The 20003-nt window shown below is 45.7% G+C and overlaps 1 protein-coding gene across 2 annotated transcripts in view; it reads right to left on the reverse strand.

Moving 5' to 3' along the window:
* LOC140478698 (sodium/hydrogen exchanger 9-like) overlaps positions 1-20003 on the reverse strand; it is a 480261-nt gene that overhangs the window by 258561 nt on the left and 201697 nt on the right. For both annotated transcript variants that reach the window (XM_072572000.1, XM_072572001.1), the window contains exon 9: positions 12078-12166. In XM_072572000.1, the coding sequence (XP_072428101.1) occupies positions 12078-12166 (89 nt within the window). The remainder of the gene's footprint in view (positions 1-12077; positions 12167-20003) is intronic.

Below are 20003 nucleotides of genomic sequence, written 5' to 3' on the forward strand. Positions count from 1 at the left end.
CCTTCCTACAGCAGTCATACTGTGACGGATAATTGCTGGAAATGACAATATATATCTGAAGAGGGATAGCTAATTAAGGCTAATAGTTAAACTCTTGTTGAGCAAAGACAAAAACATGGTATCAAGGATGTTTAGGAGCTATTGTGTGGCCAAGTTCACATTCTCACAGAGCACAAAAACTAAACTGAATTTTTGGAATGTTTTTCCAAGAAACCAATTTCTGAAGAAAAGGACACCTACTGGAGGCACCAAGTAAAGAATTCTTGAAGTGTGGAAGCAGACTATTTGGTCCAACATGTCCACACTGACCCTTCAATGTGCATCCCACTCAGAATTACCTCACTAACCCATCCCTGTAACCCTGCACTTGCCATGGCTAATCCACCTAGCCTGCACATCCTTGAACACTATGGGCAATTTCCCAGGGCTAATCCACCTAACCTGCACATCTTTGGACTGTGGAAGGAAACTGGAGCACTCGGAGGAAACCCACGCAGACACGGGGAGAATGTCCAAACTCCATACAGACAGTCGCCAGAGGCTGGAATCAAACCTGGGTCCCTGGTGCTGTGAGGCAGCAGTGCTAACCAGCTCTGGTGAAGAGTCATCTTCACTCAAAATGTTAGCTTGCACTCTCTCCACAGATATCTGCTTGATGCACTGTGGTTTCCAGCATTTTCTGTTTTCAGTGCTAACCACTGAGCCGCTGTGCCACTCAGTTTCTCTGTAATGAAGGTTGCTCTACAATAAAACCAAGAGCTGAGGGTACTGGCGATCTGAAACAAGCAAATACAGAAAATATTGGAGAAACTCAGCAGGTCTAGCAGCATCTGTGGAAAGAGAAACACAGTTCAAGTGTCGAGTCAGTGACCCTCAAAATGGTCACTCTGTTTTTCTCTCCACAGACCTCACGAGTTTCTCCAGCAATTTTTGTATTTGCTTGTTTCAGGTCTTTCTGTATTTGAGAAACAACAGTCCAGCACTGAGCACTGCTACCTGGTTCAAGGTGGTCATGGGGATATTTTTCTCCCACTTGTACTTGAGGGCGTAAGTTTGTATAAATGACATTAATTGGAGATGGAAAAAAATATGTAAATTTATATTTACATAGCAACCTCCAAAATGGTGTAATGTCTCAAGGCATCCAGCAGCACAGATGTAGTCGAGTGAGTGTAGGAGAAAGCAGTGTGCTCTAGGTGCAGATGTAACACTATGAAAGCACAGTGTGAGAGATTAAGTTTGATAGGAGGCTTTTGTGGCTGGAATGCAATGGATTCTGAAGTCCCCTGGAAACATTAACCCTCTGTCTCTCTCCACAGATGCTGCCAGCTCTGAATTTCTCTTGCATTGTGTGTGCTTGTTTACTTCATACCTCTATCATCTGGTTTATTGAGCTATAGTTCGCTCTCAAACCAACAGCAATGCTAATAGTGCTTTCCTTTTTACTTACATGAAGACATTATAGCAACTTCAGATCAAAGAATGATCAAAAAGTGAATGTTAATTTAAGTGCTACCATTGCTTTGTTATCTGTTGAACCTGATTATTTCCCAGAGCGGGTGTGATTGACAGCGTGTCTGTGCATGTAAAGCGTGCGAGTAATTCACCAGATGGAAGACCGACTGTGAACACTGATGAGACAGTTTGGGGAACAGGAGTTACTGCTTGTGACAAGGCGAGAGAGCAGAATGAGCACACGCACAGAGTTAAAATAACAAGACTTGTGTCTCCAGGGATACAAATCCTTTTGCTCGTTCATTCATTTCGCTCGCACCGCAGATGCTTTGACTTGCAGATCACATGCTGGAAATCACAGCACTTCACAACACACCTTCCAATTGGCTTCGACGGTGTTTGCTTGGTTTTAGGTGGAAGCAATCAGGGACAGAACCATCAGTAATTTAGAAGCAGGAATGATATAGAGGAAGCAGGGCAGTGCGAGTACTAACTCACTTGGATCGGCATTGATAACAGCAGTTTTAAAATGAAGTAGCACTAACGTTGGAAATATTACACACAACGGGGCGAGGCAACTTTTGCTGTCACTTTCAGTGGCTGTGCTTTCTTCCAAGAGTAACATTCAAGGTAATGAAAATAAAGCAGACACCTCTATCCCCCAGCTATGGGGAAGTGTTCCCCCCCACCCCCCCCCCCCCCCCAATCAAGCAGCAACCTCAAAACCAACACGTTAAGTGACACAGCCTTTTGCAGAAATCTAGCATACGACATAAGTTCCATCAGAAACAGGAGCAGGAGATGACTTTGCAGAAATGATTTCCAACTCGGATGAAAATAAATTAATCAGAGGAGTGATTTGCTCACTTACTTCCCTGATCCCGGTTCAAATCCGCTTCAGGGCTGCTGTATGGAAAACCAGAAGAACTCAATCTGCTCCCTGTCTCCCTGCTCTATATATAATGGGTGGATTATTATTCCAGATGAACATCTGCTGATCAGGTGCACAGGGGAGGCAGTAGCATAGTGGTAATGTCATGGGAGTAGCATTCCAGAACCTCCAGCCCAAAGTTCTGGGGACATGGGTTTGAATCTCACCATGGGGAGATTTTCCTGATGGTGAAATTTGAGTTCAATAAAATCTGGAATAAATCTAATGGCAATCAGGTAATTGCTGTCAAATGTTGTAAAAACCTATGCAGTTCACCAATGTCCTTCAGTTCATCCTTACCTGATCTGGCCTACATGTGACTCCAGACCCACAAGAATGTGGAACAGCTCTCCAGACAGTGTGGAGGAACAGAGAGATCTTGGGGTCCATGTCCATAGATTCCTCAAAGTTGCCACCCAAGTTGATAGGGTTGTTAAGGTGGTGTATGATGCGTTGGCTTTGATTAGTAGGGGGATGGAGTTTAAGAGGCATGAGGTTATGCTGTAGCTCAATAAAGCTCTGGTTAGGTCACACTTGAAAGATTGTGTTCAGTTCTGGTCGTCTCATTATAGGAAAGATATGGAAGCTTTCAAGAGGGTGCAGAGGAGAGTTACCAGGATGCTGCCTGGACTGGAGGGCATGTCTTATGAAGGAAGGTTGAGGGAGGCTAGGGATTTTCTCATTGAAATGAAGGATGATGAGCAGTGACTTAATAGAGGTATACAAGATGATGAGAGGCATAGATAGAATGGAGAGCGAGAGACTTTTTCCCAGGGTAGAAATGGCTATCTCGAGGGGCCATAATTTTAAGGTGATTGGAGGACAGTCTAGGGGAGGTGTCAGAGGTAGGTTCTTTACACAGAGAGTGTGGTTGGTGCATGGAATGCACTGCCAGCAGTAGTAGTAGAATCAGATACATTAGGGACATGTAAGCAACTTAGGCACTTAAAAGATTGTAATATAAAGGGTATGTAGGTTAGTGTGATCTTAGAGTAGGATAAAAGGCTGGCACAACATCGAGGGCCGAAGGGCCTGTACTGTACTGTTCTATGTTCTACTGACCCAGCCAATATCAAATAGTCCCATGATAAATATAACTACATGAATAGCAGATAGCTTGTATCTATAGACATGAATTATTGAGGCATTTCAACTGCACCAATAGAAAGCTAAATTTTATTAACTGAACAGCGTTGTTGTATGCATAGCCTTATCCTAGGGGTGTCAGTTAGCTCAGTTGGCTGGATAGCTTGTTTGCAATGCAGAGTGTGTCAACAGCTTGGGTCCAAATCCCACACCAGCTTAGGTTACTGTGAGGGACTCTCCTTCTCACCTCTCCCTTTGCCCCTGAGGCATGGTGACCCCCAGTTTAAACCAGCACCAATCGTCTCTCTCTACTGAGGGAGTAGCCCACTGGGAGTACAACAACTTTACCTCTTTAGTTCTCCTAGTGGAGAATTCTAAATGATAGGAAGGGATGTGGGAGCAATCGGACACACTGCCTAATCTAACTCTACTTAGCATCATGGAGAACCACCCCACAAAAAGGAAGGAACTAGGTACTATTTAGTGCGGTGTTGTTTCAATGGGCCTTCTATATTTGTGACCTGAAACATCGAGACTGCAGTTATTCATCAAGACCACCATCTTCTTGAGGACAAATAGGCCTGTTGGCACTGCAGCCTCACAGCACCAGGGACCTGGGTTCAATTCCAGCCTCGGGCGACTGTCTGTGTGGAGTTTGGACATTCTCCCCGTGTCTGTGTGGGTTTCCTCCTGGTACTCCAGTTTCATCCCACAATCCAAACATGTGCAGGTCAGGTGAATTGGCCAGGCTAAATTGCCCGTAGTGTTAGGTGCATTAGTGAGAGGGAAATGGGTCTGAGTGAGTTACTATTCGGAGGGTCAGTGTGGACTGGTTGGGTTGAAGGGCCTGTTTCCACACTGTAGGGAATCTAATCTAATATTAAGAATGAATGAAGCAAGGAGCAATGATTGGGATAGAATTCCATTGTAACATTGAGGCGCACTACAGTTTGGCTCTGGTGGTGTTCCCTGCAGTGAGGACAGGGGAGACGGTTGTTATCAAACATAATCCCACTTATGACTGCGCTCAGTTACAGCCGGCATGAAACAGGGTGGGAAACCTTCCTGCTGACAACTGTAAACACCCAATAGGTAAGTGAAATTGTGACAACCTGCTTCACAGTGGATACAAGAGAGAAAAACACCAAGTCAACACCAATGTGAAAGGCTTTTAGCGGTACACACTAGTTTCAGTAAACAATGTATTTTATTCCACTAACAACAAAAATATGGCCTGTTGCTGTGGCAACCACACAGCATACATTGCCCTAAAATGGATCCAAATAGAGTGATTACATTCAGTGCGTGAGACTCTGCAATCTGAATCTTCAGCATGGCTCAGTTCAGACAGGACTTTTGCTCATCAATAAAAACATTGAAGAGTAAAGATGAAACCAAACTATGCCCATTGAGCTTCACATTTGGTTTCTAAAATAGCTTGTGACTTCAAAAACCACAAACTCATCAATGCATCCTGCTGGCTGTGCACTTCCTGAACGGGCTGCACCTCAGTGTTGCTGCTTCCTCACTCAGCTACTCATGTGACAACAGAAACCACAAGGGGCACTGCATCACTGGTGTCTGTGATGACCCCGACAATGCCCAGTCACTCATTAACCGCCTCATGGAGATTTTCGGGTACAGGTTCCCTTGGTAACAGGCCACGGCCCACCCAGCCTGACCTCATCACTCCTGTGGCTCAGGGGTATTTGTCCCTACCTCTTAGATTGGGAGGCCCAGGTTCAAATCCCACTTACCCCAGGGATATGTAATAACATCTCTGAAAAAGACTGTGGAAGTGCTGGTGTTGGACCAGCATTCAGAGATGTTATGACACACCTCTGGGGACACTACCACTGCCCCACAAGAGAGCCCTAAATGAGAGATTTTCTTTTCGGCCAGAAGTCACACAGCATCAGGTTATAGTCCAACAGGTTTATTTGAAATCACAAGCTTTTGGAGCGCTGCTCCTTCGACAGGGAAGTGCACATACACGGAATATTATTCAGCCTGTTAACACTCCACTTGCACGATTTGTACTTACCTGTTGCCACTCTTAATTATATTACCATTATCTCTTCGCCGACAGATTTGGTGCCTGTGAGCTTCCCTCCACTTCCCCTAACGAAGGACCGAAAGCTTGTGATTTCAAATAAACCTACTGGACTGTAACCTGGTGTTGTGTGACTTTTGACCGAAAAGATTGATTAGAAAACACCTACATCTTTCATTTAGGGCTCTCTTGTGGGGCAGTTGGAGTGTCCCTACCCCAGGACTTGGAGGCCTGGGTCAAGTCTCACCTGCTCCAGAGGTGTGTAATAATATCTCTGAATGGGTGAACAACAGATAGAAGTAAGAATGAAAGAAGACCCCTTTTCCGTGGTTATGTTTGTGCCTGGGTGGCATTGCAGAAGGAGCAGACAGTGCTCACCAATGCTCTCAATGTCTTTAGAGAGAGGTGGGCACCACAGGGGATTAGATTTATTCCCTTCCTGCTCTCCCTACCCCCACCCCCATCCCTTTTGGTGGCTTGTATTGAAATTCCCTCTGCATGCTATTATCTAATTGGCTAAATGAGTGATTACTGATGGTAGTTAACAGTTTAAAAACAAAAATATGAAAATGTTGCAGTGACTTGGTGATGGCGAGAAAATGTTCGGTTGTGTGTAAGAGAATAAAAGTAAAGCAGATGCAAAGGAATCTGTGTGGTACAGTGGCAATGTCCCTACCTCTGAGTTCAGAGGCCATGACCCAAGTCCCGCTTGCTCCAGAGGTGACAGTATCATGTCTGAGCAGGCAGATTATAAAAACATATATAAAGCAGACCAGGGAAGTGATGGCTGAGTGGTCTGTGTGCTGGACTAGTAATACAGAGACCTGTGGAATGAACCAACAGGTGGGAGGGAAACCAATCAGTACATATATACATTTCCGAGGTAAAAACAATGACTGCAGATGCTGGAAACCAGGCTTTTGCCCGAAACGTCGATTTCGAAGCTACTTGGATGCTGCCTGAACTGCTGTGCTCTTCCAGCACCACTAATCCAGGATACATATTTCCGGTGGCAAATAGTCTCCAGAGGTCAAACGACCCCAGTGGAGAAACGCTGGTGGAGAACTGGCAGTGGCTAATCATTAGCGGCAAATCTGCCGTGGTGAATCATCACCAACCCTTTCAGGGAAGGAAACTGCCATCCTTACCCAGTCTGGCCTACATGTAACTCCAGACCCACAGCAATGTGGCTGACTCTTAACTACCCTCTGGCCATTTAGCAATAAATGCTGGCCAGTGATGAATCCACCCCATGAATAAATTTTAAAACAGCAATGGGTCTGAAGAACTGTCCGTCCTAGGCTGGGTCTAGCCTATGTACACCACGAGCAATGGCTGTATTCTGGTGTTCAACAATAAACAGTGTTGCTTTCCAGTCAGGTTTCCTGTGTTATCACAGAGTCAGGGAAATGAACAGACTGATTTCACTCAGACTGAGTCAGTCCAACAGCTGCAGATCAAAGAACCATAGAGAGTTACGCACAGACAACAGAAGTCAGTCACTGAAAATACTGACTGCATTGACATTTTGAAAATAAATTGAGCAGTGAAAGAGTTTGGAGACTGGAACTAGAGGATGAAATTTTGAAAATGAGTGAAGGTGGTGAAGAGGAAAATAGTTTCTCTCAAATCCATAGGGTCCCTAAAGTGTGGAAGCAGGCCATTCAGCCCATCAGGACTACACTAACCCTCTGAACAACATACCACCCAGACCCACCTCCCTAGCCTATCGCTGTAGCCTTGCGTTGCCGTTGGCTAATCGACCTGACCCGCACATCTTCGGACTGTGGGAGGAAATCGAAGCACCCGGAGGAAACCCATGCAGACACGAGGAGAATATGCAAACTCTACACAGACAGTCATCGGAGGGTGGAATTGGTGCTGGGAGGCAGCACTGAGCCACCCTAGGGTTGAGAATTAGTGGAAATCGCTCTGCCAGAGAGCAGGACAAATAGGGTCATTGGATATTTTTAAGGCAGAGATCGAGAGAGTCTTGACCACATAGGGGGACAACACATAATATACAAGTTCTAACATGATTTCTTCATTTCATAAAAATGCTAGCCCTCTGTTTATAAACTCTATAATACGCTTTTTAACCACCATCAACTTGCCCTGTCAAAATGTATGGCAAAGGACCTCAAGAGCTCTCTGTTCATCTACAAATTTGAGAATGATGCCATTTATTGCTGAGCCCTCCCACAGTGCATCACTTGACACTTGCCCAGACGGAATCTCACCTGCTGTGCCTTTACTATTGTCATGAGCACAATAGAAGCAGCAATGGGAAGAGAGATTCCCATGGATATAAATTGGGTTGTCTGGCATTGTGCGTCTAATTCGGAGTCCAGAACCTTTGCTAAAAATATCAGTGCATTGACAGGGGAGAAAACAATAATAAAGTTTATTTCAGATCTGGTCTCCTCCTCCAAAGTTCTGTCAAGAAAATCAGACAGTCTCTAATATGGGCCCCGGTTTTCTCTCAGAAGAGGGAGGTGGTGATGGCCAACTGGTATTATTGCTGGACTGTTAATCCAGAGACTCAGATAATGTTCTAGGGACATGGGCTTGAATTCCATCACAGCAGATAGTGGAATTTGAATAGAATTTTTTCAAAATGGAATTAAAAGTCTAATGATGACCATGAATCCATAGTCGATTGTCAGGAAAACTCCATCTGGTTCACTTGTGTCCTTTAGGGAAGGAAACTGCCATCCTAACCTGGTCTGGCCTACATGTGACTCCAGACCCACAGCAATGTGGTTGACTCTTAACTGCCCTCTGGGCTTTTAGGGATGGGCAATAAGTGCTGGGCTGGTCAGTGATAACCTCTTCCCATGAATGAATAAAGGTACAATGGTGGCAGATTTCTGTAAATTAATATTTTTAATCTTAACCTGGAGTCTTCTGCTGACAATGGTTCAATTCATAACCCTTACCATTGACCCTGCAACCGAAAGAATTAGTCTTTCCTTATTCTCCTTTACAAAGCTTCTCAGAATATTAAAGGTCTTTGCTAAATCACAATGGGCCCCATATCTCAGGAAGGATGTACTGGCCTTGGAGCATTTTCAGAGGAGGTTCATGAGAACTGTCCCAGGAAAGAAAAGCTTAACGTATGTGAAATGTTTGAGGACTCTGGGTTTATACTTGAGAGAGTTTAGAAGGATGAGGAAGGATCTAATTGAAATATGCAGAACACTACGGCCTGGACAGAGTGGATATTAGGAAGATGCTTCCTTTGGTAGGAGAGACTAGGACCAGAGGGCACAGCCTTAGAGTAAAGGGAAGACCCTTTTAGACTGGAGATAAGGAGAAACTTCTTCACCCAGAGAGTGGGGAATCTATGGAATTCACTGCCACAGAAGGCTGTGGAGGCCAGGGCATTGAGTATATTTAAGACTGAGATAGATAGATTCTTGACTGTCAAGGACCAAGGGTTATGGGGAGAAAGCGGGAGAATGGGGTTGAGAAACTGATCCATGATTAAATGGCGGAGCAGACTCGATGGGCTGAATGGCCTAATTTCTGCTCCTGTCTCTTATGGTCTTAATCTTCCCTGCTCCAGAACAAAATGACACAAAACTCCATCTTCCTCTTGATGTTTCACTTCAATGAAACTATGCTGTGTACTTCAAATGTCTGTTATATATCGAGGTGACCAATAACCAATAGACACCTCCAGCTGTATCCGAAGCCTTGTAGCAATGTAATCCATGCTTATCATACTCCCTGCTCTGTCCAAACCATCACATAGTTTTATTGATTGTTCAGTTCACTTCCCATAATGTATTACCTCACAGTTTGAACCAATTAAACGATGTGATGGTTTGGACTTTTCACTTTGATGTTTTCACTTTGAAGTGTCAATGTCCTCTTGATGAGTTTACAATCAATCATTTTCTGGAATCCAGTTACTTGTGATTCACTTCAGGATACCCAATTAGAATGGCTATCCCAGACAGAATTTACTTCCTGCCAAAGAGGCTCAATTTGTTCCCCAACCTCATCCCCACCCCCAACAGCCAGTCCAACCCCTCACTCCCAGCTCAACTCACAACCCCAAGTCTGCCTCCCCACCAAGCTCAGCTCATCCCCAAATCCCCCAGCTCACTCCCCAACTGCTCCCTAGCTCACCATCCAACCCCACCACACCGCCGCATCCCCAGCTCAACCCCCCCCCCCCTTCCCGGCAACCACCAGCTCATCCCCTAACTTCCACCTCACCTTGCCAACCCCTGGCTCGTCCCCCAATCCTCAGCTCCTCCCCTCCAACCCTCAGCTCATCCCCCCATCTCTGCTCCACCTTCAACCCCCAACTCTTCCCCCCCACCAATCCCCCCACCTCACCCCACCAATCCCCCCCACTTCACCTCCCAAGCCCCAGCTCCTCCACCAACCCCTCACCCCACCTCCCACCTCACCTCATCCCACCAACCCCCACCTCACCTACCAACATTGAGAAACTGCTGCCACTACTTTTACAGGGTGGAAGGGCATTCGGTGAAAACATTATTTTTAAACAACATATTTGGTTCCTTATTTTGGGGACAATATCCTGGCATTGGAGGCAATCCAGAGAAGGCTCATTAGGTCGATCCCATGAATGGGTGGACTGTCTAATGAGGTCAGGTTGAATAGGATGGGCCTGTGCTCATTGTTGCTAAGAAGAATGAGAGGTGACCTGATTGAATGCAAGAATCTCAGGGGACTTCACAGAGTAGATACAGAAAGATGTTTCCCCTTATGGGAAAGTCCAAGACCAAAGGCATCATCTCAAAGTAAGGGGTCACACATTTACCACAGAAATGGAGGTGGAATTTCTTCTGAGGGGAGCAAACCTGTGGAATTATTTCCCACAGAGATCTGCTGAGACTGTATCCAGGATACAGGCATTGTGATTGAAGGTCTTGAATAGCTAGTCATCCTTTTGATTAGAACCATCATTGTAGCAAAGGCAAAATGGCAGAAACTCAGCCCCCACTCCATTCCCAAACTGCCTCCTAATTCCTCAGTCCCGTCTCATCACTAAATACAGCCTGGAATGCAGTTCCTTCCTCAAGCAGTGAAAGGCATCACCAATGCTGCAGCATGGCTCCTCTGAACTGGAGTAGAGGTACAGGGGGATTGAAGATAAAGGTGGGCAGTCCTAAACTCATGACACCCAAATTGGCTTGGGGGAGGAGGGACTGGAACCTGTTGAGTTGTCCTTTAAAAATGACCATCAGGAGAGCAAATGGGTTGTCAAGAACAGGCCAGGGCACAAGACACATTGAAACAGCAACTTCACATTGCTCTAAGATATACAAGAAGAATTAGATTATGTCAGTCCATCAGGTCTGCACCATCACTCCATTACACTGGATATGTTTCTCAAACCCATTCTCCTGCCCTCTCCCTGTACATTTATTGGAATTTAGGAGAATAAGGGGGGGATGTTCTAGAAAAATATAAAATTATGAAGGGAATAGATAAGATAGAAGGAGAGAGGATGCTTCCACTGGTGGGTGAAACTAGGGCAAAAGGGAATAGCCACAAAATTAGGACTGAATTGAGGAGGAACTTCTTCACCCAGAAGGTTGTGAATCTGTGGAATTCCCTGCCCAGGGAAGTGGTTGAGGCTTCCTCGTTGAACATGTTTAAAGCTAAGATAGATAACTGTTTGAACAGCGAAAGAATTAAAGGCTATGGTGAGAGGGCAGGTAAGTGGAGCTGAGGCCATAAAAAGATCAACCATGATCATATTGATCAGTGGAGCAGGCTCAAAGAGTCAGTCAGCCTGCTCCTGCTCCTAGTTCTTATGTTCCAGCCTTTGATCTCCTTACAAATCAAGAACCGATCTCTGACTTCCCTCAATGACATGGCCACCACAGCCCTCTGTGGGAATGAGATTCACCATCCTCTGGCTGAAGAAATTTCTCCTCATCTCCCTTCATTCTGCGGCTGTGCTCTCAGGTTCTAGTCTCTCCTACTGATGAGAGCATCTTCTCCACATCAACTCTATCCAGGCCCCTCAGTATTGTGTAAGTTTCAATCAGATCCTCCCTCATCCTTCTAAACTCCATCAAGCACGGACCCAGAGACCTCAACCACTCCTCGTGTGATAAGCCCTTCATCCCCAGGATCATTTTTGGTGCTGGAACGCAGTAGGCTTGGTGTTTTGAAAACATGACATCCAATCACCCAAACGTTACTGTTCACCCTTGCGATTATTTCAAGTCATTTGTTCCATGCAGTCGTCAGGTCCAAGTCTGTTTCTAACACCCAAAAGATAAACATCATAACTGAAATTAGTGGAGCTCTGCATTCCAATTCTAACCCCTTGGTCACTGGTAGCATAGCCCCATGTTTCGATCCCCCCACCCCCCAGCCCCCAAAACTTTTCTGCTTACTGTAATACCTACAGCTTAGACTAAGATTTTGATCATCTACTTTCTCCTGATGTGGCTCAGTGCTAAGTCATTTTGAGAGTGCTCCTGAAGCACTATGGGATGACTTACCACATTAAAAGGCAGCATGCAAATGCAAGTTGTTGTTGTTGGATGTTCCTACCTGCTTCGTCCTCATCTTTCCTTCATCAGAAAGGTTATTGTAGGTGTAATGAGCTTGTGTGATTCCACAGAAGAGCACAGCAACAATTCCTAAAAGAAGAAATAAGAGACACCTTCCTTTAATGGAGCATTTTGTCTGTGACTTCAAAGTACTTGACTTACAAAGCTGACTATTAGAGAGGGTGGTCAGTCCCCCAGATTCTCTTGTGGGTAAAAAAAGCACATCTCAACCAAATAAGGGCCTTTTCTCAAAAATGGGATCCCCGTGGATGGTGCCGATACAGTAATACAGGTCGCTGCACGTCGGTGAATGTTTGCTGCTTTAACTAGTCGCGGTCATTATCATCTGGGACTGGGCCATCCACAACATCAAACTGTCGTCTGTGCCTGGTTCAGTTGGCTGCAGCTCCAGACACTTTTGTCAGCTGCTGTACTGACTGCCAGAGCTTTCACGGAGCCAAAATCATTCATGCGCTTGAAACCCCATCACAGGAGCATAAAGGAGGGTAGCTGCAGTTGCCTGGTACCAATTCACATTGATGTCAGCAACAGCTTGGTATTCCTCAGACAGACACAGAACAGTGCAGCTCATAACGGGCATATGTGCATACACAGACACACACACAGCACCCAAACGTATGGGACAGGCACCCTGTGTGCGTTAAGTAGATTTTCTGAGTTAGCCCCGTCAGGACTCCAACGAAGATTTCCATCTTATGTGGTCTGTCATCTCCTTTTCAAGGTATTTTGTGCTTTGATGATTGGGAGTACACAATGCTCCCTTTACTCATCATGAAAATTCAGTTCAGAGTACGAAAGCATTCATAATATTATGAAATATGTAGCAAAGAAAGTATTAAAATACAACAAAATCATTACGAATCTCCTTACAAACACTGGTATGTTATGGATTGTTTTTCTTCACAAATACACTCATCGCCATGTTATTGATTATCCATGTGCGCGCACGCACACACACCTATTAATGATGCCCTCTGCTTCTAACGTGGAATAAGAAGCAGTGAGATGTGCTGACTTTGCGGTATTTTCCAAAGCTGGCATCATTAACTATTCATGGCAATCACCCAGCTCAGACAATGCCGCCCAAAGTTTGGGAATAACAGGGAGCCTCATCTGTAGTTCTATTGACATCAGGCTGAGAGTGCGATGTACAGCATAAAGGGACAGAGTGCCCTCAGTTTCACATGGAGCTACCAGTGAAAGCAGTGTAGAAAAGGAGAGCTATCTTGCTAACCCCAGTGAAGGCAGCATCTAAGTAATATAGAGTTTGTATGGCAACAGGAGTCAAAGTAGTGCAACTTCTAACAAATAGTGGTGGAAAAATAGTTAATAGTCTCAGAAAGTATGTCAAAGTCTATTTGGTACTTAACTGCATCAAGTAATAAGTCATTTTAAATACCTCAGAGTTTCCTCATGTTTCTTTTATACAGCACAGAAAAACCTCACAAAATTCCTCTTTCTAACCTTCTTTCACATGCCTGTACTACACCTGGACACACTTCAAACCACCCATCAGGATCACAACCTCCAGCCGAACCCAACACTTTCAGGCGGTACAGTGGCTCAGTGGTTAGCACTGCTGCCTCACAGCGTCAGGGTCCCAGGTTCAATCCCAGCCTCGGGCAACTGTCTGTGTGAAGTTTGCACATTATCCTTGTGTCTGTCCCACAATCCCACAAGATGTGCAGGTCAGGTGAATTGGCCATGCTAAATTGCCCACAGTGTTAGGCGCATTAGTCAGAGAGGGGTGGGTTACTCTTCAGAGGGTTGGTGTGGACTGGTTGGGCTGAAGGTCCTGCTTCCACACTGTAAGGAATTTAATCTAATCAAAGCATCCGATTTCATTCCTGGGGGAGGACCCTGACTTTTTAATTTTGCGTTTTTTAAAAACTGGAACAGAAATGAGAAGGAGAGGTTTTGAAACCAGGGTGGCCTCCCTGGTAGCCATGACAGGCACCGTGTAAACACCTATTTGAACAGGCAGCAATTGAAATCTGAATTGCAGACAATGTGGATCTAACAGAGGTGTACAGGTGCAGGTTTTTGTTGGCAAAGATGATGTGGATTGGCCCTTGGATTAGTGATCAACTGTCAATCTTCCATCCTACTTGTAACAGTGTGGTCAGCTCTCGAGCAAGAAAACAACTTGGAGTTGAGAACAAGTCACAGAGAGACTGTAACAATTGATGCCTACTTCTCCCTCTCAAACCAAAGGGTGAATTCTATCATGTTATGGTCACTGCTCCCTAGGGGCTCCATCACCTTAAGCTTTCCAAATCAGGTCTGCCTCATTACACATCACCAAATCCAGAAAACACCGAAGGACGGTGAGTGGCTTGGAGGGGAACTTGCAAGAGAAGGTGTACTCATGTGTCTGCTGCTCTTCTGAATGGGAATGGTCATGGCTGTGGAAGATACTGTCGAAGATCCTGGGTGAGTTTCTGTAGCACATCCTGTTGCTCATTTTGAACTCATGATCAGTAATGGGGAACTGATGGCACTTGAGAGACTCCCAGGGTGAAGAGGACCTGGCCATTAGTGAGAGGGAAGCCTCTCACTTCAGACAGGAATGGCTGGGCAGCCTGCTGCTGGAGGAGGCCATTCAGCCCATCGTGTCTGCACCGCCCATGGAAAGAGCATCAGCACCTAGTGCCAATCTCCTGATTTTCCTCCACGTCCTGGCATGGGATTGTTTTATCCAAACAATTATCCAATACCCAGCTTGAATGCCTCAGTTGAACCTGCTTCCACCACATTTCCAGAGAGTGCTTCCCACACCCTAACTACTCACTGTGGGAGAAAGCTTTTCATCCCACTTCACCCTTGCTTCATTGGCATGTCATGTTAAATCTGGAAGTTGTTACTGATAAACAGAGAAAATAGGAAGAATAGGCCATTCGGCCCTTCGAGCCTGCTCCATCAATCATGGATGAACATCCAACTCAGTCCCATGCTCTTGCTTTCTCCCCATTCCCTTTGATCCTAAGAACTATCCAACTCCCTCTTGAAAACATATAATGTTTTGGCCTCAGCCACTTTCTGTGGAGGAGAATCCCACAGACTCCCCACTCTCTGGGTGAAGACATTTCTCCTCATCTCAGTCCTACAGGGCTTACTCCATATCCTTCAACTGTGACTCCTGGTTCAGGATACTCTGGTCAGCAGGGACATCCTTCCTGCATTTATCTTATCTAATCCTGTCAGAAGTTGAGTGGTTTCTATGAGATCCCTCTCAGTTTTGTCTGTGAATATAGTCCTAACTGATCCACTCTCCCTTGATAGATCAGTCCTGCCAACCAGGGAATCAGCCTGGGAAACCTTTGCCGCACTCCCTCCATCATCAGAACATCCATCTTCAGGTAGGGAGACAAAAACTGTACATGATACTCGAGCTGTGGTCTCACCAGAGCCCTATACAACTGCTGGATTAGTGGTGCTGGAAGAGCACAGCAGTTCAGGCAGCATCCAACGAGCAGTGAAATCAACGTTTCGGGCAAAAGCCCTTCATCAGGAATAAAGGCAGTGAGCCTGAAGCATGGAGAGATAAGCTAGAGGAGGGTGGGAGTGGGGAGAGAGTAGCATAGAGTACAATGGGTGAGTGGGGGAGGAGATGAAGGTGATAGGTAAAGGAGGAGAGGGTGGAGTGGATAGGTGGAAAAGAAGATAGGTAGGTCGGACAAGTCAAGGAGACAGTAACTGAGCTGGAAGTTTGAAACTAGGATGAGGTGGGGGAAGGGGAAATGAGGAAGCTGTTGAAGTCCACATTGATGCCCTGGGGTTGAAGTGTTCCGAGGCGGAAGATGAGGCGTTCTTCCTCCAGGCGTCTGGTGGTGAGGGAGTGGCGGTGAAGGAAGCCCAGGACCTCCATGTCCTCGGCAGAGTGGGAGGGGGAGTTGAAATGTTGGGCCACGGGGCGGTTTGGTTGATTGGTGCAGGTGTCTCGGAGATGTTCCCTAAAGTGCTCTGCTAGGAGGCGCCCAGTCTCCCCAATGTAGAGGAGACCACATCGGGAGCAACGGATACAATAAATGGTATTGGTGGATGTGCAGGTGAAACTTTGATGGATGTGGAAGGCTCCTTTAGGGCCTTGGATAGAGGTGAGGGAAGAGGTGTGGGCACAGGTTTTACAGTTCCTGCTGTGGCAGGGGAAAGTGCCAGAATGGGAGGGTGGGTCGTAGGGGGGTGTGGACCTGACCAGGTAGTCACGGAGGGAATGGTCTTTGCGGAAGGCAGAAAGGGGTGGGGAGGGAAATATATCCCTGGTGGTGGGGTCTTTTTGGAGGTGGCGGAAATGTCGGTGGATGATTTGGTTGATGCGAATCTCTCCATGCTTCAGGCTCACTGCCTTTATTCCTGATGAAGGGCTTTTGCCCGAAACGTCGATTTCGCTGCTCGTTGGATGCTGCCTGAACTGCTGTGCTCTTCCAGCACCACTAATCCAGTATTTGGTTTTCAGCATCTGCAGTCATTGTTTTTTCCCTATACAACTGCAGCAAGGCATTCTACTCCTGTACTCGAATCCTCTCACTTTGCTGGCCAACAAACCATTCACCTTCTTCACCTACACACTTACTCTGTGACTGGTTTACAAGGACTCCCAGGTCTCACAATACCTCCCCCTTTCCCCACCTATTGCCATTCAGATAATCATCTGCCTTCCTGTTTTTGTTACCAAAGCAAATAACCTCACATTACACTACATTTACAATACATTTGCTCACTTGTTCAACTTATCCAAATGACACTGAAGCATCTCTGCATCCGCTGCACAGCTCGCCCTCACACCCAGCTTTGGAGATATTATATTTAGTTCCCTCATCTAAAGCGATAATACAACTTGTGTCTAGCTGGGGTCCAAGCACTGATGCCTGCAGTACCCCACTAGTCACTGCCTGTCACTCAGAAAATGACCTATTCATCCCAAGAGACCTGGTTGATGGACAGGAAACAAAGTCAGTACACTACCCAGCCCCATGTACTTTAATTCTACATGCTAATCTCTTTGGTAGGACTTTTTCCAAAAGCTTTTTGAGAGTCTATATCCACTTTCAACTCTCCTCAAAGGATTCCAGTCAATTTGTCAACAATGATTTCCCTCTCAGAAATCAAAGTGGACTCTGCTCAACCTTCGTTGACCCACAATGCCACACAGGGCACTCTGCGAATGATGTCAAGATCAGAGTGGTGTTGGAAAAGCACAGCAGGTCAGGCAGCATCTGAGGAGGAAGCAAAATCAACATTTCGTGCTAAAGTCCTTCATCAAGAATCATGTAGAGAGCGGAGGAGAACGTCTTCAAGGCAGACATCCTTGGAAGAGGATTCGCAGTAAGGTTAAAATCAATTCGGTGAAAGTGGATACTGCAGATTAGGTTCACGATTAGTGAAGTGCTGGAAAAGCACAACAGGTCAGGGAGCATCCGAGGGGCAGGAAAATCAACGTTTCAGGCAAAAGCCCGATGAAGGGATTTTACCTGAAACGCTGATTTTCCTGCTCCTCTGATGCTGCCTGACCTGCTGTGCTTTTCCAGCACTACTCTAATCTTGACTCTAATCTCCTGCATCTGCAGAATTCACTTTTGCCTGACTCCTTGTATGATGTAACAATGTCCCCTCCCTTCCTCCAGTTCTTCCAATAGATTGGAGTCATACAGCATGGAAGCAGTCTCTTCTGTCCAACCAGTCCATGCCAATCACAATACCAACCTAAACTAGTCATACTTACCTGTGCTTGGCCCATAGCCCTTTCTCATTCATGTGATTATCAAAATATCTTTTAAATATAACTATATCCACACCCACACTTCCTCTGGAAGTCATGCCACACAGTAATTCACAACCTTAACACTCTTATTAGCCTGGCCCACATTAACTCTGAGGTAAAAACAATGACTGCAGATGCTGGAAAGCAAATACTGGATTAGTGGTGCTGGAAGAGCACAGCAGTTCAGGCAGCATCCAACGAGCAGCGAAATCGACGTTTCGGGCAAAAGCTCGATGAAGGGCTTTTGCCCGAAACGTCGATTTCGCTGCTCGTTGGATGCTGCCTGAACTGCTGTGCTCTTCCAGCACCACTAATCCACATTAACTCTGAGCTGTGTCATATTCGGCTCAGTTGGGTTGTCAGAGTGCTCAGCTGTGTTAACAAGCTTATCCAAAATGGCAGGCGAGTGCAGATTCCAGAGACCTGTGAATCAGACGATGGGGGCTGGCTGAGGAATGGCAAGGGGATAGGCACCTGATATATTACTTGTCCCTGCCCTGACCCCACAGAAAGCCCAACGTCCTGGAGGAGGGGGACCAGACGGTGTGGTCAAACCCACCCTGTAAGGAACAAAGCAAACTGGCACTACAAACAACACTGAACTCTTCAGATCATTCAATTATAAAATGGATCACATTAAAGCCCTGTCCCTTGCAGAAATAAAACTAATAGAAGCACAACCACAGCATGTAGACACATGATCAGTAACAAAACAAAACCTTCCAGTTTTGCTCCAGTCCTCAACAGTTAACCCAATTCTCAAGGTGAGAATCTTTATTCAATTACTCAATTAGCCATCAAATGGCTTTGGTAACCTCTGACTCAGTGAGCCAGTGAAGAGCCTGAACAAACAATGTTTGCAAACTTCATCCTATTTTCTTCCTTTATTCTGAACTCCAAACTGGGACCCAAAAAAAAAGGAACTCCGACACTCAGCAGATTTGTCAATTATACAATCAGTCCAGTGAGCCTTAGGACAGGAACGTTGTTCGGGCTGAGGGAAATTCAGCACAAAGCCACAGGAAGTGACCCTGGGGTCAGACACTGGAAAGCCCCAGATAAGTGTCAATGACTAACAGCTAAGTGACCAATATTGGTTATTTCTGATATCTGGCCACACTCTGCAGGAACTGCTCAGTCAGCAGTTTAACAATGAGCTCATCTGTATGTAGGACATAACAACACAGGGACAGGAGTAGGCCATTCAGCCCCTTGAGCCTGCTCCACCAATAAGGCTGTTCCAGGGTCTACACCCGCCTGGCCAATATCCCTCAATATCTGCTTTAGAAATGGCTTCTGTATGAGTCATGGGTGTACTTGCCCCAAATAACTGGAAACATATAACACAGTATTGTAGAGATTCTGATACGGTGCAGAGTGTTGAGACAACGATCACAGTAATGAAGGAAAGAGAGACTTTATGCTCTTTCAATCCTCTCTATTTCATTTGGATGCTGGACAACAGCAAGGTGCCTCTCATCTGTGATTGGATATCAATATAAAAATGATAAATGTAGAGTCAATGAGATGGTTCCGGATTTATGTTAGCCACAGGGTAAACGGCTTCATAAGGGGTGATTTTAGTTTTGCATGAGGGTTCTCTGTACCAAGAGATGTGTTAATTCAATGATTAACATTTGATCGATATGTGTAATTATCTGGGAAGCCAGACTGGAAAGGATCATTGTTTATTGTTAAACACCAAAATATAGCCCCTATTTGTGATGGACCTCAGTTAGTCCCAGCATGGGACAGACAGCATGCGAGGTGCTGCATTTTGGGAAAGCAAATCTTAGCAAGTCTTCTACACTTAATGGTAAAGTCCTAGGGAATGTTGTTGAACAAAGAGACCGTGGAGTGCAGGTTCATAGCTTCTTGAAAGTCGAGTTGCAGGTAGATAGGATAGTGAAGGCAGCGTTTGGTATGCTTTCCTTTACTGGTCAGAGTATTGAGTACAGCAGTTGGGAGGTCATGTTGCGGCTGTACAGGATATTGGTTAGGCTGCTGTTGGAATATTGTGCGCTATTCTGGTCTCCTTCCTATCAGAAAGATGTTGTGAAACTTGAAAGGGTTCAGAAAAGATTTACAAGGATGTTGCCAGGGTTGGAGGATTTGAGCTACAGGGATAGGCTGAACAGGCTGGGG

Source organism: Chiloscyllium punctatum, chromosome 6 (assembly GCF_047496795.1).
Source record: "Chiloscyllium punctatum isolate Juve2018m chromosome 6, sChiPun1.3, whole genome shotgun sequence".
NCBI classification, from domain to species: Eukaryota; Metazoa; Chordata; class Chondrichthyes; order Orectolobiformes; family Hemiscylliidae; genus Chiloscyllium; species Chiloscyllium punctatum.